Source organism: Vulpes vulpes, chromosome 12 (genome assembly GCF_048418805.1).
Source record: "Vulpes vulpes isolate BD-2025 chromosome 12, VulVul3, whole genome shotgun sequence".
Classification (NCBI taxonomy): Eukaryota; Metazoa; Chordata; class Mammalia; order Carnivora; family Canidae; genus Vulpes; species Vulpes vulpes.
In genome coordinates, this window is record NC_132791.1 from 166,246,352 (window position 1) to 166,262,959 (window position 16,608).

Below are 16,608 nucleotides of genomic sequence, written 5' to 3' on the forward strand. Positions count from 1 at the left end.
TGGGGAGACCTGGACCTGCACATGAGGGGTGCGGGCAGAGCCTGGTCACGTGCATGCCCCAATCAGGGGCCATGGGCAGGCATGGAGGGCTGCCTCCTGGATGGTCATCTTGAGATGAGCTGAGAGCCCAGCCAGGTAGGTGGGCACCAGCTGAAGCTCAGGAGCCCCAGGCTTGTGGCCACGGAGCCTGCTAGTCGGGATGGGGGTGATGGTGCCACAGCGTGTGCAGTCCTTCCCTGATCTGGTTGGAGGGGGCAAGTTCCCATCAGTTCCTGGGAACATCCTGACCTGCTGGGCCTACACCATTGGCTGCTATTTTGCTTCCTAATTACAGATGCGGTAATGAGGCCAGAGGAGGGGGCTAGGGGCAGGCTGAGCAGGAGGCCCCTGTCTGGGGGCACAAGGAAGGTGTGGGGCATGTTCAGGGGGATCAGCAATGTTTCTGTGCATGGTGGGCTGCCAGCTGCTGCATAGGAGCCTGTCCTGCTGCTGCCTCTCCCCTGGGCTGGCCTCTTTAGACCTGGGGCAATGGGAACCCCCTGCCCCAGGGTGCTGACAGGCTTGGGGCTGTCTTTAGTGCTACCCCACCATGCAGGGCACGGGGAGTGCATATAGGCCACAGTCTGGGCCCCCAGGATCAGGAGACTCAGAGCTATGGGCACCAGCCAGCCAGCATGTCTCCTGGATCAAGCCACACCTGAATGCCACAGGAAGAAAGGGGCGGAGCCCTCCCTGTCATGGGGATAGGGGGCATAGTACCTTTGGGAAGACCCCACCCCACCTCAGGCCCCAGGCTCCCACACCTGAACAACGGGGATAAAGTGCTGGGGTCCATCTCCCTTGCTCTCTGCCAGCTGAGAAAAGCAAGGCTTGGAAAAGTTGAGGGATTGTCTGAGGCCACAGAGCCCAGTGACCCCAACTCAGGCAGCATGTCCTCACTCACAGTGAACCTGGCACACCAAGTGGTGGGGCGCCCCAGACCAGGAGCACAGCCCTGTCCCCATTTCACAGGTAGGAGCAAGAGATGGAGTGGGGCAGATGGGAGAGGATCCTGATGCCCAGGCCCCAGGGCATCTGATGTGCGCCGCTGCCGGCCAGATCAGACCAGGTAGGGGCCACAGATGCACACCGGATCACCAGCTCAAGTCACCTAAAGTCTCAGAGTTTTAGTGGCTCCCAGGGGCCCAGGGTGAGGCTGTCCACCCAGGCTGCCCCACAGAGCATGCCTGGGAGCGCCAGACCCCGGTAGGAGGGCTAGGACCTGTGACCTGAGAACACGTATACAAACAAGGACCCTGGCTGTCATCATTCAAAAATCAGGTTTCCCCTACGATCTGGGACTTCTGGGCTCATGCGTGGCAGAGCCAGGCTCACATTCCCGCAGGGCTGTGGCTGCTCAGAGAGTGAACGCCTTTCCCGGGGACAACGGCCCACCCCCTGCACCTATTCTGGGTGCTGCCACAGGGCCAGTCCTGAGCCATCTTTGTGTTAGCTTCCGTACGGAGTGCTGGACACTGGGGATATGACCCAGACCGAGGCCAGTGCCCATGTCCTGGATGGGGAGTCAGAGAGATCATTCCCGGGGAGCATCCTGACCCACTGCGCAGGGCCTCCTGGCTTCTTGGCCCTGGCCCCTGGTGCCCTCTGCCCTCAGAGGCCCCCCACTGGCCTCTAGGCCTGGTTGTAGGTGTCTAGCCTCACCTGGTCCCCAGGCACCCCAAGCGTCCAGGCTGGGTGGGGTGTGCAGAGCCTGAGGCCTCCCTGGAGGAGGCTTTCTTTCTCATCCAGGCCTGAGGTTTTCAAAGGGTTTCAAGCCCAGAACCTTCCTTCCTAAGCAGCGGGGCGAGGCTGGAGCCGGTGGGTCCCAGCCCTCAGACCCTGAGGCCTCATCAGGAGCTCCTCCCTGGGGCGGGGGCCTGTCTGCCAGGAGCCCCCAGTGGCCTGCCTGGCCCACTGCACCTGCCTGGGGGTACTTTCCACTGGATGTGGCCCTATATCCCATGTGCCCGCCCACTGGGCGTGGTGCCACGTGTCCTAACCCTCCTTCTGCCGCCCAGTGAGGCTCGCCCAGCCCAGCCCAGCCCAGCGTGTCTCTGGCTGTATCACGTGGGGCGGGCCTGAGCCTGGGGGTGGAGCTGGCAGGCAGGCGACATTCCTGGGCACCAGCTGTGGGGGGCGCTGGCCGGGGCACACAGAGGTCGGCTCTGCTGTGGGCCAGCGGGTGCCGGGCACAGTGCCACCACAGGACATGGCTATCGACACCCTCCCTGGCTGGGACCTCTGTATGCCCGTCCCCTGGTTTGGCAGTGGGGGCGATGTCACTGGCATCCTGCTCTGCTGCGCCCCCGAGTCCCACCCTCTGACCTAAGGCTGGGGCGGGGTGGGGGGGGGACGCTCTGTTCCATTCACTCAGCCTCTCCCGTGGGCCGTTGGACCTTCAGGCCGGGGTTATGGACGGCTGTGTCTGGGACGCCCTTGCAGAGCCTGGGACCCAGTGGCAGCTGGGCTGGAGGGTGGTGGCATGAAGCAGAGCCAGTGCCAGACACCCCAGAGCAGCCGACGAGCCATAGGTCTGGGAGAAGGGCCATGGCCCAGAACCTCCCCACAACACCCTGCCTGGCCCCGGGGTAGCAAGGGCGGGAGGCTGGGCACTGAGGTCCCCTCTGTGGGTCTACAGCCCCGACCAGGGGGCAGGATGGGCAGGGAGGGCAGCCCGGGGCGCTGCAGCCCCCAGCTCTGCCCCCGCCCCACCCACCAGCTGGTGCCTGGGAACTTCTCTTCCTATCGCTGGAACATCGCTGGAAAGTATTGATTTTTTGACACAGAACAACAGCCCATCTTTATCGGGCTGAACCCTGGCCCCAGCTAATGGTGGAGCTGGGGCCTCCAGGGATCCTCGGGCAGTGCAGGGTGGGGCCTGTGGGGATCCTGCTCCATGGGGTGACGGCCCTAAGGGAAGGGGGTCTGCAGGGCTCGGACAGGGCGAGCCTCGGAAGGGGCCCTGCAGGCAGCTCAGAGGGGGGTCTGGGGGACGTTATGGCAAGGCTGCCTCAAGCTCTGGTCGCCCCATCTGGACATCCAACCCAGGGTTTCTGGGGGAGGGCTGTGCTCCCAGATACTATGCCTTTCCCCCCCCCGCCCCCCCAAAGCCAGGAGCAGCTCAATGGGCAGGAGACAGGGGGTGGTCTGCATGCTGGGCCTTGGCTGCTGCCCTGCATCACCCCAAGGTTTCTGAAGAGTCCTGAGATGTCACCTTCCTGGCACCTCACTGTTTGAGAACTCACAGTCCCTCCAGCCTTCATGAAGAGCCAACTGCCCTGGGTCTCCTGGCCTCAGTCTTCCCAGCAAGGAAGTGGGTAGAAGGAGTCCCATCAGCCCCCAGGCCTGGCTACTCTGGCCTTGGGAGACCCTGAGGCCTGGGAACCAGGGTGGGGGTCCCCGGCCCTCCCAGCCCTGTTCTGTCCTGGCAGCAGGCTGGAAGCAGGATGTGTGATAAGGCAAAGAAATGCCTCCTGTGCAAACAGCTCCTCTGGCTCCTATCGGTGTCCTGGCCCTCAGGGGCCAACGCCACTGAGGGCCCTTCCTTCTCAACTGGCCTCCAGCTCACCAGCTCCTGGCCTCCAGCCTGGCCAGCCCACCCTGCTCCCTGCCTGGGCTGGGACGTGGCCAGGGGTCCAGGCCCAGACTCTCCTGTGTAAGTGGACGGGTAGGTGGGTGGGCAGGGAGAGGTCTGGGCAGAAGCAGATGGGTGCAAGGGTGAAGGGACAGCCCTCCTCCTGCTGCCACTGCCAGGGGCCAGGGGTGGGGCCTGAGTAACAGCAAGCACTGAGGTTAGCCGCTGTCATGGAGAATGGGACAGAGCCCCTGCCTATGGCCCAGTGAACCCCTTGGGGTTATGGAGATCCTCCCAGAAAAGGCAATAATCCCGGAGCACCTGCAGATCCTTTACAAGTCCTGCATCTCTCACTGGTCCCACCCAACGAAGGACGCCCCTGCACATGGGAGAGAAGCTGGGTCCCAGGGAGAGGCCCGCACTGTGTGGAAGCTTCAGACACCTGCTTTCAGGGCCCCCTCCCCCTCCCACCATGCCATAGTGGGGGTGGTTCTCCCCCTTCACAGGCGAGACCGAGGGTCAGAGAGGACCTGGCCACATGGAAAGGTGGGTGGCTGAGTTCAAGGGGTCCAGCCCTATCCAGTGCTCTGTCCCTCAGGTCCGTGGATGGGGAGACAGGGCACAGGGCTGGGCTGGGGCCTGGGAAAGGGGGGCGAGAGGCCTGGACACAGAAAGCCCTGCCCTCCACATGAAGCACATACAGCTCCTTTCCACCTCACCTCTTCACCCCAGAGGGCCCCAAATCGGGGCTCTGCACCTTCTCGCTGAGCCCATGGCTGACACCCCGAGGGTGTCTCTGCTTCAGCAGTGCGGGGCTCACTCCCACCTCCACCCCTGCCTGTTGCTCATGTGCCAGGGCGGCAGCACGTGCCCTCGAAGACCCGGCAAGGTGCCGAGGCCATCAGGGGAGGGGCTGCGGCTGCCCCAGGCCTGGGGCGGGGCAAGGGGAATTCAGCAGAACCAGTAAAGGCTGGGAGAGTGGGGACCAAGGCAGCGGTAGCGCGGCCACCCGACGTCAGCCCCAAACCCGCTGTTACTGCCTGCAGCCTTCAGTGCTGCACATGGCCAACCCATGCGAGCGTGTGCGGGGAGGTGCGCACAAGGGCAAACGTCTAGGGATTCGTGGGGAATTTGCTTCTTTTAGAATCATTTCTCCCTCTTCTCACAGAGATTTCGTAGGTCAGCAAAAAATAAATAATGGCTTCCTATCATCAAGATGGCCATGAGGGTGCTCCTCGCCACCCTCGGCCTGTCCATGGGGAGGGGACTCTTCTGGGATAAACTCCTAGAAGCTGGAGCTCCAGCCAGAGCACTCGGGTGTCTGTGAGCGCTGGCGGCAGGGGTACGACCCAGGCTCAGGGAAGCCGAGGGCCCAGCAGCCCGCCCCGTGCAGGCCCTGACCTACAAGCACCTGCCTGGCCACGGCCTGGTCCTCTGGGGGCAGGCGGCGAGGAGGGGCATCTGCCTTCTGTCTGTGGGGGTGAAGGCGGGACTGGGGCAGGGGGGTGGGCGGACGAGGGGCCCCCTCCCCACGACGACACACAAAAGCCCCAGTGATAGCATCACGCCACATCTCGGGCCCAGCCCGGCCCTTTCGGGCAGGATATGACCAGCCCTTGAGCCAATGGCGGCCCCTTTGTCCCATCTCCGGGGACCGATCTTATCGGCCGCGTCCACCGCCGCCGTAATGGAAAAACACGGTGAGGAAATCAGAAGTTACGTACAAAGATAGAGGAATAATAAATAAATAAATACAGAGCGAGCCCTGGCTGGCAGTAGGGGAGGGGGTCTCGGAGAACGGCGTGTCAAAGCCCGAGGGGCGGGCAGGAGGGCTGCAGGCAGGGCCCGGCTCCCATCCTGGCTCTGAGAGGGCCGCTGCATGTCCCCCAGCCTCAGTTTCCCTATGTGTCAGATGGGCACGACTGACACCCACTTCTTGGGCTGGGGTGGATCCTGTGACAGCCGGTGGCTGGCACCAGGGCGGCACTGCCTTGGTCTCCGTCCCGGGGCAGGGGGTACAGCCTGATGGAGATGCTGGCCCACCCCAGCAGAGGCTGCATGGCCACAGGGAGGGCCCACACCGTGCCCAGGGGCTGCTGCACCCTGCCCGTGTGGCCCTTCTGCTGCCCGCCAACCCCAGCCCAGCCCCAGCCCTCCTCATGCCTCCAGGCAGCCCAGATACCCTGTCCCTGTCCCCGAGGAGCAGCCCAAGCCCACGGACGGGCACAGTAGGCCTAGGAGCCCAGTGAGGGGGGACAGGTGGAGGCTCATGGTGGGGACCCCACTGGCCAGGGCTAACATGATAGGGACAGTACCACCGTTAGTGTCGCCAATAGTGACACCAACAAGAGGAGTCCAAGTGGTAGGACCAGTGCTGGTCTCAGGGTGGGAGCCCTGCTGGTTGGTGCGTAGGTGACAGCAAGGCTGTGGCAGGAAGGGCCTGTGTCAGATGCCACCCTGTTGTCCCCTGGGTGTCTCCCAGGCCCATGTCTGTGGCCCACTCACTGTGGAGGCCACAGGCTGAGCACACTGAGTTGATGCAGCTCAGCCACATGGCCTGGCTGGGGAGAGTCTGGGTTTGGGTCTAGGAGGAGGACAGGGAAGGAAAGTTCTGGAAGGGGCCCCCCAGGTGCAGCCAGGCAGACCCAGACTGGCAGCGCCCTGACATCTGGGAGGCGCTGGCAGGGCCCAGGCGGCAGCACAGACACAGCCTGGGGCCAGGGGGCGGTCTGGCTGGGGCAGGAAGCCGGGTGGGAGGGCGGAGGAGGAAGCCGGCTCGATTAGTGCCTGCGGCCGAGATAGGCCACCCTGGCCACAGATAGCCACTCCCGGAAGGCCGGTGAGGTCAGCGGGCAGTACAGGGCAGGCGGCCAGGCTGGGCCTCCACGCGCTGCGGATGGCGGAGGACTCAGGCCCTGACCATGCTCCCTGTCGGCCACTGTGCTGCCCGTCTGCCCTCCATCAGGCAGTGTCTACACCAGGGGAGGGGCTGGGAGAGTCCCTGAGGACTGTGTGTGATGGGGCTAGGAGAGGGCCACTCCCCAGGAGGCGGCTCAGTCCCCCCATGGGGGTCTAGCACCTCCAGTGCTAGCGTCCAGCGGTAGCACTGGGGCAGCCTCAGTGTCCACATCTGTAGAACAGAGTGCAGCATCTCAAGGGGTCGCAAGTCCACCCTTGAACCCATCCAGTCCAGCCCCGACAGTGGTCAGCCCCAGCCCCCAGGCCTCCCTCCACCCCGCAGACCCAATGCAGGGCATTTGCTGGGCTGAACCCCATAGGGTGGCTCCCCCGTTGTGTGCGGTCGCCGTGTGTGGTCTGCGCACATCCCCGTGGGTGCCACCCCCTTCCCTCTGCTCTCTTTGGTCAACATTCCTGGCGTTAGTGTCTAGTCCTTGTCTCTCTGCCATGGGCTGTGGCTCCGGGAGGGCAGTGGCCAGGCTGTTTTATTCATGCTGTGACCCCATTGTCTAGTCCAGGGGCTAGATAGTAGGTGACAGTAGGTAGTCTAGTAGTAGGTGCTCAATGAACCAAAGCACAAGCAAGTGAGCAAATGGGGATGAGTTCTGGCAGGATGGTGGTCTGAGTCTTGCTGAAGAGCTGCTCACTGGCCATCTGCCCCCTCATAGGTCCCCTAGGGGACCTGGGACCCGGGTGTCTTTGCTGGGGGTGGAAGACAGAACTAGCCAAGGGCCCATCTGGATGCCAGGTGGGTGGCACCTCCGTGGTAAGGAGCCACTAATCGTAGTGAGGAGCTGCCCCAGGTCAAGGGGTCAGCAGCCCAGCCCCGGGGGCAACTGGGGCCAGCTCCATGCCTCAAGGGCCCCCACTAGAGGGAGACAAGGAGGTCTTGCTGCAGACCCCCCTCTGTACCTGGCCTTCCCGGGATGCTGTGTGTAGCCTGGCGCCCGGCCCCCAGTGCCCACCGGGCATGTGTGTGGGCCCGGCCAGCCACAGATTACAGGCCCCCGGCTCATGCATGGCCCCTCCGTCAGCCCTGGTCTGGGGGCCCTGTCCACAGAGCTTTGCTCAGAGAGGTGGACAGGCGGAGGGTTCAGGCCCCTCCCCTGGCCCAGGGACTAAAGCTCTGGCTCAGGGCCAGGGGCGGTGGGCAGCCAAGGTGGCCATCGATCAGTCAGCCACCCTGGGCCTGTGCTGGCGGAACCTGTGACAGCTGAACTCCGTTTCCAAGACAACCACCTCTGTGATGCAGCCCCCTTGCTCTGAGCTTGCCTCCTCCCTCCTCACCCCTGCACTCACCCTGGACCTAGTGGGGCATGCTCTGGCCTTGGGGCTCTTGCCTTGACCATGCCCTCTGCCTGGTGCACCAGCCTCAGAGCAGTGGCTCTCGCCTCTTGGTCTGGGTGCAGGGTGGGCTTGGTGGGGCATGGCTCCCCCTCGCGTGACATCACTGCCCCCATTCCAGGCAGTCCGTCTCCCCAGCCACCTGACTGCTGGCTCCAGGCAGGTGTTTAACACACGTACAAGTGTTTGTGGAGTGAATAAATGGCCTCCTCTTGCCTACTGTTGGGCCATAGGTACTGTGCTCTTTTGGTTCCATGGCCTGTGTCACCCCCATGACACACCCCTAAGGGGGAACCATCCCCACTGTCACCAGCAACTGCGGCGTGCCCGACCCAGAGGTACACAACACTCCCCCTCAGGACTGCCCCCCATCTTTTGGAGTCAGTCTGCTCAGCTGTGAAGAGGGGAGGCTCAGAATATGGGGAGGGCCTGCTGCGTGGGTCTCTGGCACACGTCCCCCAGGGGCCCCATGGTGTGGACGCCCTTCCCTGGGACACCCAGAGCTGGCTCCTGACCCAGCCCCTGAGTCTGGTCATGGAGCTGACCCCAGGCTGACCCTTGCCATCCGCCGTTGCCCTCTCCCTCACCCCTCCCCCACTCGTTAATCTAAGACAAATAGGCCTATCGGGCTGCAGTGCCAGGCCCCACGATAACGCCAAATAGCTGAAATGATTTTTCCCACCCACACATGCCGAGCTGGTGGGAGGGGATGTGCGGCCAGGCCCTATCGGTCCATCTCCCGGGCTGTCCATCAGGACAGCCTGTCCTGCCTCGGCAGCCCGACCGCCCGCTGCCCGATAACAAACCTTGAGGTTTGCCTAGAAACTCCAGTAGTGAGATTAGTCAGCCGAGCACGGCCCAGATAGCCAGCCCAACGCCCTTGCTTACACTCCAGGGGTGGAGATTCCAGCAGGCTCCCCAGGACCCCAGGGGTCGGTGGGGACAGACTCCAGAGCTCCAGCAGGAAGCAGCTGCCTCCTCTGGCCCCTCACAGCACTGTGCCCCCGGCAAGGCAGCAAACCAAACAGCTCATTTAAAACCTTCCAGTCCCTCATTTTATAGGCAAGACAGCAATGGCATCTCCCTATGCTCCATGGCACCGAGCCCAAACCTTGACCCGTCTGCACCCATCCTGTCTAATGTGCCAGCCACACCCACGCTGCTCAAACCTCAGGGCCTTTGCACATGTCAGCTCACTGCCTGGACACCAGCACACCACTCCTGTTGGTCCTTTAGGCCTCAGTGTGGGGAAGCTTCTGCTGACCTGCAGGGCTCTGAGGACATGGCCTGCCTCCCCATCTCTGCCTCCAGGGCCTGAGATGAGGACAAAAGAAGTAACACCTGATGCTGGCCAATCAGATTTTGTTTCATAAACAGTGGTCATTAGGAAAGAGTTCCAGACTCCAAGGCACTTGTGGGTGAATGAAACCCCACTCCTGGGGCTCTGATCACAAAGCTGGCCACCGTGTGTGCCCCTCACCACCGCCTGCCTTCTTCCTTCCCCAGAGCTGGTGGGGAGCCCCTGTGGGTCTTACAGGTTCACTGTCGGCTCCCTGCCTGGCATGGCACCTGTAGCGGACAGCCCTGCACTCAGCACCTGGTGATGCTGCTCCCCATCCAGGGCATCTGGACCTTGCCTCCCAGGGGGGCAGATGGAGAGCAGTTCTTGGCTGCCCTGTGCCAGGCACAGCAGGCAGGGACGGAGGGAGGGAGGGAGGCCAGAGGAGGCCACCCCGCCCCAGGCAGCCAGGGAATGTCCCCCTCCCTCTGCTGGCTGAGGGTCTGCTCAGGCCGGGGGGTACCCCACAAGGCTGGTTGCAGAGGAGGCTCCAGGACGCCACTGGAACCCCCCACCCCACAACACACAGCTGTTCCCTTCATCTAGTTCCCTGGGACCTGGCCAGGCAGGCCAAGGGCATACTAACTGCCACTGGACAGAGGCTCAGATGGGGACCAGGAGATAGGTGATGGGCCTGGGACTCTCACTCAGGATGGGATCCTGGAGGCTCTCAGTCCAACAGGGGCTGCCTGCCTGCTTGCCTTCCTGCTCTTTCTATTCTAGATGTTGGGTGGGGAGACGGGGGGCAGGGAATGGGATGGTGGCAGGGGGGCCGACCCCTCACAGGCAGAGAGCTCCTGGCCAGCTGCCCTCCAGACATGCTTTGGGGATTACAGATTACAGCTCTCAGGCATTTGCATATCAGAATTTTAAACAGCCAGCCCCTCCAGCGCACAAGGTCATTTCAAAGATAAAAATACTGAGCTTGTCCCCTTCCTGCCTCCAATTCCTTTTCTCTTCAAAGCCCCCAGCCCAGCACCCCCTCCCCGAGCCCTTGGGGGTACCTTTGCCACCTTGGGCTGTAACCCATTCCCTGCCCTCCTTGCACCTCGCTCAGGCCCGGGGCCTCCCTCGCACCCCTGAGGCCCTATACAGGCTCTCCACTTGTACCATAGGTTCTCCTTGCCCTATAGGGCTGTGCAGGGGGGCCCCTCCCACCGGGATCGCCTCCCTCCTCGCATACTTCCGAGTTCACTGACTGGCTGGTCTGAGCTCACGGTATGGACGACATCCTAGCACACCAACCCGTTTCACTGCAGAGGGCATCCATCTAGCAGTGGGTGTAGGCCCTCACCCACTGTGGTGGCAGCTACTGTCCACTGCTCAGAAGACAGAGGGGACACCCCTGAGACTACACAGTAGTGCTGAGCTGGGTCTCCAGCCTAGCCTGGCCCCAGGCTCCTGAGTGGCAGGACTCCTGTGTCCAGGGCAGGGGACAGTGTCCAGGGGGACGAGACCACACTGCGAACAGAGGCCTTCCCCTACCTTGGGGCCATGTGGCTGGGCTGGCTGAGGGGTGCAGTGCCTTTTGTCCTGAGTGCCTTCTTCCTGGGGCTCCTGCCTATACCTCAGCTCCCAGAGGAACCCAGGCTACCCGGGCAGGAGGAGAATGCTGGGGCTTGCCCTCTGTGTGCTGTGGGGATGACCTCTTCACAGGCTGCCCTGAAGCTACTGCTCTTCTTAGAGGCCCTGAGATGTCAGCAACCAGCCCACAGTTGCTCAGCAAAGCTGGACCTGGTCCAGGGCACACCCTGCCTCTCAGCACAGCCAGGGGTTCCCAGGTGACCAGCAACTCCTGAGAACTAAGTCACCAGCTGCCAATACAGCTCACAACTTTTTAAAATGAAGACACATCCCTGAGCACCTCCCTAGACTGTTTTTGGGGCTCTGGGATCACCAGGTATCAGGTGGGGGCAGGAACAGATCAAGGAGACAGTGAATTCCCTCTTGAGTCCCAGATCCACACTCCAGTGTTTCTGACGCCCTTGCACATCTAGGACCGCCCCTTTGTTTGTGGTGTGTCCTGCCTGGTGCCCTGGGGGTGCCTCCTGGGGGCGCTCGTGGCCATCTGCTCTGGGCCTTGACCTCAGGCAGGGTGGGCCCCACTGGACCTGCTGTGCTGGGGCAGAGAGGCCCTGAGGCCCAGTCACTCTGCTGGGCTGCAGTCACCTGCTCCTGGGGCTCCCTGGGTGATGGGTCCCACAGAGGGGGAAAGGACGGGGTCCCCGAAAGCCCCGTGAACCCTGACCCTGGCCAGCAGATGACAGCCATAGAGGAGAGGTGTAGGTAAGCAGTGCACATTGTGCCAGATGTGTGCTGAGCCCTAGACTCTGGGAGGTGACCGAGTCCTGCCTCATGCAGGCCAAATGGGAGATGCTAGGGGCCCAGTCACTGCTCTAAAGCCAGACAATGCAAGGTGCACTGGGGCTCAAGCTGGCTGATGTCCCCCAGGCTGCCTTCATAAGCCAGGTCCCCAGGCTGGGTGGTGGGGACAGAGCAGTGGCTGCAAGCCAGGGACAAGACACAGACCCTGAGACACAGGGAGTGGAGGTGCTCTCCCAGGATGGGCGGAGCGGTTCAGGCTCAGAGAAGGGGGGCGGGCAGGCCAGGACTGTGGGCAGAGGCCACGATTGCCCTCCCCGTGCCCATAGCAGGTCACTGGGGTGGGCATTGTCTTTGGGGACAGCGGCCTGGCCAGGCCCTGGCAAAGCCCCACTGTCCCATCGCTGGCACGGGCGGCCCCCTGAGATAAGGACCCGCTGGGCCTCTCTGGCTTCCCTGGCGGACGATAAGTGTGGCCTGTCTGGGGTCTGATAGGGGGCAGGCACCACGGCGGTTGGCCAGCGGCAGCTTATCGGCCCATCGCTGCCCACTGCACAGAAATTTCTATCTGCGGAGGATGATAGGGAGCCCCCTGGCCCCAGAGGATGCACCCCAGCCCTCAACCATAGCCACCCTTGGCCAACCTTGCCCTGGGGTCAGCTTCCAGTCTCTAGAGGCCTCTGTGGCTCCATCTATAAAAACGGGGGTGATGATTCTAACCCCGTAGGGTGAGGGGGGCCCTGCTCTGGAGCCGGGTGCTGGGTCTGTCCCTTACTCTGCTGCTTCCCAGCTGGGTGAGCACAGATAAGCCTCTTGGTCACATTGTGCTCAAGTGTCCTCCATAAACTGGGAGAGGTTACCCCCATGCCCACCTCAGGCTGGTGTGGGGTCTCCTGTGCTCTCCTCCCCACGGCCACTCTCCTCCACGGCTGCGGCCTCAGCCTGTCACCTGCCCAGCGGCCAGTCAGGGTTTCTCAGGCCAGTAGATGGTACCTACCTCCCCCCCATCTCAGCACAAAGTTTCCTGATAAAGACTGGAATGTGACAGGCCACTGGACCCGGGGCAGGGCTGACCTAGCTTCTGTGGGGCCCTTGCTATTGCCTCATCTGCAGCTGGGGAAACTGAGGCAGCCTGACCACAGGGTCCCTGCCCAGCCTCATAGCACTGCCCTTTGTGCAGAAAGGCCCCAGGGTGGACCCCAGCACCCACAGGTGTCAGGTTTAGTGGTGCCTGACTAGGCACTGAGGGCCTTAAGGACACACAGTCCCATGTCCTGCCCCTGGCCAGCTGCTCCTCGGTGGAGACAGGACACACTGCTGCCATGTTCTCTGCCAGGGCACGGGCCCCTCCTCTGCTATCAGTGGGACCCCAAGATGGGGGGTGTAGGGGCCGAGGGACACGGAGCCACATCTCTTTTGAGGGACCTGAGGGGCAGCAGTGTTGCTTCCTTGCTGGGGCAGAAGAGGGGATCCCCCCAGGATTGTCTTACTCAGGATGCTCTGCTCCTGGGCAACACCAGGCCCATCCAGGTGAGAGAGGCTGAGAGCAGACGTGCTTTCCGCATGAGGTGGGGGTCACTATGCTGGTTGTGACTGCCAGGCCAACCTGTCCCTCCCATGGCCTGAAAGGAGGAATGAGGGTCCCCTGACCCTACAGCAAGGCAAGGCCCTACCGTGGGCTCTTCCCCACTGTCCCTGAGCCTCACTCTTATTATACCTGCCTGCATACTCCCTGAGGACCACCTGCTCACGCTGTGTGTCTGGTACACAGCAGGTACTCAATGAATGCTTCCTGTGTCTGCACACGCCTGGCCCGAGTACACGGCCTCCACTCCCCAAAGACCCTGCCCCAAGCCCTTGAGGACCAGCCATACGGGTGCCCAAAGATGGAACATGCAGCCCCACATTCCCCAGAGTTATGCAGAATGGAAACACATGGCACGCCCAGGATCCCCCTCCTCACAATGGGTAGGAGGGAGGACATGTCTCCCACAACTGCCACAGTCAGAATTTTGGCTGCAAACTGGTGGTCAGGGTGACAACGGTGGCACAAAACCACCCTCAAGACGCTCCCTGCGGTGCAGCCTTGGGCAGGTGGAGCCAAGGCCTGCACCCTGTACTGCCAAACTCCCCTCCGCACCCTGGGATGGCTCTCCAGGCACACCACCTCCCTGGCGTTGGCTGTCCCCAGTTCCATTCGTGCTTTTCCCCGCCCTCTTTTCCAATCTGATGGGAATGCCTCTCCAGAACCCTCAGGACATGTGGGCATGGGGTGTAGCTCGGCGTACTGGTATGGCCCCCAGCGGTGTCACTGGCCCCACAGGCTGGCTGGACTTTGGAATGAGTACAGGTCCTGGCCCAGAGGGTCGCCAGTAACCTCCTCAGCCAGAAGGCGAAGGAGGCCCGTCCTACCCATGCCATCAGGACTCCCAGAAGACTGGGTCTTGGGGCTGCCAGACCCCGACCCCTGACCACAGGTGTGGTTTACCTGGCCCACTCCAGGAGACACCGGACTCCTCTTCCAGCGTGGTCTCTGGCTCCTCCTGCCCCTCCATCTCCTCAGGGCCTCCTGGGGGCGTGGGGGGCGGTGGCGATGGTGGGGGTGGGGGGTTAGCGTCTGCAGACAGAGAAGACCGTCAGGCCCTGCCATCCCTGGGCGCCGACTCTCCCAACCTGCCCACCTCACCCTGTGGCCAGGAGAGACACAGAGGCCCAAGTGGGTGGGTGCATGCCCAAGGTCACCCCGTACCCAGGTTAGCTCTAAAGGGGGGAGAGACCCCTCAATTTTGTCCTCAGCCTTTAGAACCCCTCATCCCCTCATTAATTGCAGCTGTGGTTGCTATTCCGGCTGCAGTTAATAATTAGAGGGCAGGGTGGCCTCAAAGGCACACCCAGGCCAGCGGGCACACGTGCAGGTTCTGGCTCCCTGGTCTCCTCCATCGGCAGCTGGGGGCCCCTCAAGCCAGGCCCTGCACCCAATTCCAGCCCAAAGGGCATATTTGCCTTCCCTGCTGAGCCAGATAACTCCCGCAGCCCCCAATCGATGAGCTCCCATAAAAGCCCCCCCTTGGTGACGTCACACGCCCGGCAGATTATTAATACCCGAGATAAGGGCTGTGATTAACATCAAATAAATCAATCACACAGTATAAAAGTCCTATTATTTTTGGCTATAAATCAACGTGGCTGGTATTTGAGCTCCAGCCATCGCGCGGGAGCCGCGCAGGGCCCGCCCGAGAGGCAGATATTGCTCCCGCCGCCTTATCTCCCCCATCGCTCGCTGCGTTATCACCACGGCCTGTGCCAGGTGCAACCCCGGCTGTTTTTTCCAGCTCCTTCCCGGGCCCCGCCCCCATCCTGCACAGCCCTGGCTAGCTGATCAGATAAGGGGCCTGGCTCCCCTGGAAAGCCACCGGGTCAAAGTCCACCAGTAAGAGCCACTTGCCCTTTGGCAGATCAGGGCGCCCCCGTTAGTGCACAGCACCTCACAGCAGCAATGATGGCAGTGGTGATAAGGGGCCCCTTGTGCACTCCTACAGCCACCCAGACATGGACACAGACAGTGAGGCTCGGGTCCTGGGGAAAAGCTGGGGGCACACGGGCTGCACCACCAGCCTGGATGATGAGGCAGGTGGCAGAGGGCATAGTCATGAATGACAAGGACACCCCGGCCACTGTCCCTGGGAGCACTGGGGGATGGAAGCCTCAGTCCCCACTCCTAATGAGCCTGCCACTGTGGAAAGGGGCACAGGGGCCAGCAGATCTCAGAGGATGGGGTTTGTTGGGCGCCTGGCCTGTGGCCATCCTGGGGTGGGGGGGCAGATGCTTCGAGACAGGGAAATGCTGGGGGTGGGGTGTCCGGAGTGAGCACAGACTGCCTGAGATCTCTGCACCCCAGCCCCACCAGCAGAGCTCTGCCACCCACTCGCCAGAGCAAAGGTCCCGAGGGGACTGGCAGGGGTCGGCTGCCACCTGGTACACCTTCTCTGGGCATCTTTCCAGTCTCTGCTCAGTGTCACCAGCCTCTACCCCCTCTCTCCCGCACTCCTGGTCATGCCACCCACCATGGCCTTCCGAGACAGCTCACTTCAGGGCTACATCTACGGCCACACTACGGCCTGGGGGTCACTCAGCCTCCGTGAGCAAAGAGCATCCCAGCCCTGAGTGGGGGTAAGATACCCCGGCCATGGTCAACAGCAGGCAGGCAGGGAGAGAAGTTGGGCTCAGCAGGCAGACTGGATCCCCCATGCCAAACTTACTCCTCAGGGAAACAGGGGTGAGGGTGCTGACCACTCCCACACCACCTCCACCTTGGGAGCTCTTTCCTCCTAGGGGCGTCTGGGATACAGTTGGCTAGAGAAGCTGCCCTCCCTTTGAGGTCCGCTGGGGACCTGTCCAGAGCAGGCTTCCTGGTGTCAGGTTGATTCACCCCCAGTGTCTCCCCAGCACCACCCCCCACCCCTGAAACTGCCACCAAGGAGGCCCAAGGAAAGGTTTTGGTGCCAGGGGTGGGGGCGGGGGAAGCAGACATGATATGGAGGGAAATCAACCTAAACCCAGACCTGGGGCCGGATTGCTGCACTGTTGCTTTACAGGCTGTGTGACCATTGGCAAGTCACTTAACCTCTCTGGGCCTCATTCCCTCGTCTGTAAAACAGCAGGAGAACCTGCTATGCTCTGAGACCATGTGTGCTGAAGCCCACTGCCCGCTCCCACAGTGGGTAAATGGAGGCTAGCAGAGGGTGTGGCTTTCTTTTTTTTTTTAAATTTTTAAAAATTTATTTATTTATGATAGAGAGAGAGAGAGAGAGAGAGAGGCAGAGACACAGGCAGAGGGAGAAGCAGGCTCCATGCACTGGGAGCCCGATGTGGGATTCGATCCCGGGTCTCCAGGATCGTGCCCTGGGCCAAAGGCAGGCGCTAAACCACTGCGCCACCCAGGGATCCCCCCCCTTTTTTTTTTAATTTTTTTTTGGGGGGGTGTGGCTTTCTTGAGGTCACTCTGTGGCCATGGCTAGACCTTCTCCATCGG

At 62.1% G+C, this 16,608-nt stretch overlaps 1 protein-coding gene across 2 annotated transcripts in view; it reads right to left on the reverse strand.

Annotated features, from left to right (window-relative positions):
* ZFPM1 (zinc finger protein, FOG family member 1) overlaps positions 1-16,608 on the reverse strand; it is a 69,489-nt gene that overhangs the window by 25,529 nt on the left and 27,352 nt on the right. For both annotated transcript variants that reach the window (XM_072731368.1, XM_072731366.1), the window contains exon 3: positions 14,065-14,193. In XM_072731368.1, coding sequence (XP_072587469.1) covers positions 14,065-14,193 — 129 coding nt within the window. The remainder of the gene's footprint in view (positions 1-14,064; positions 14,194-16,608) is intronic.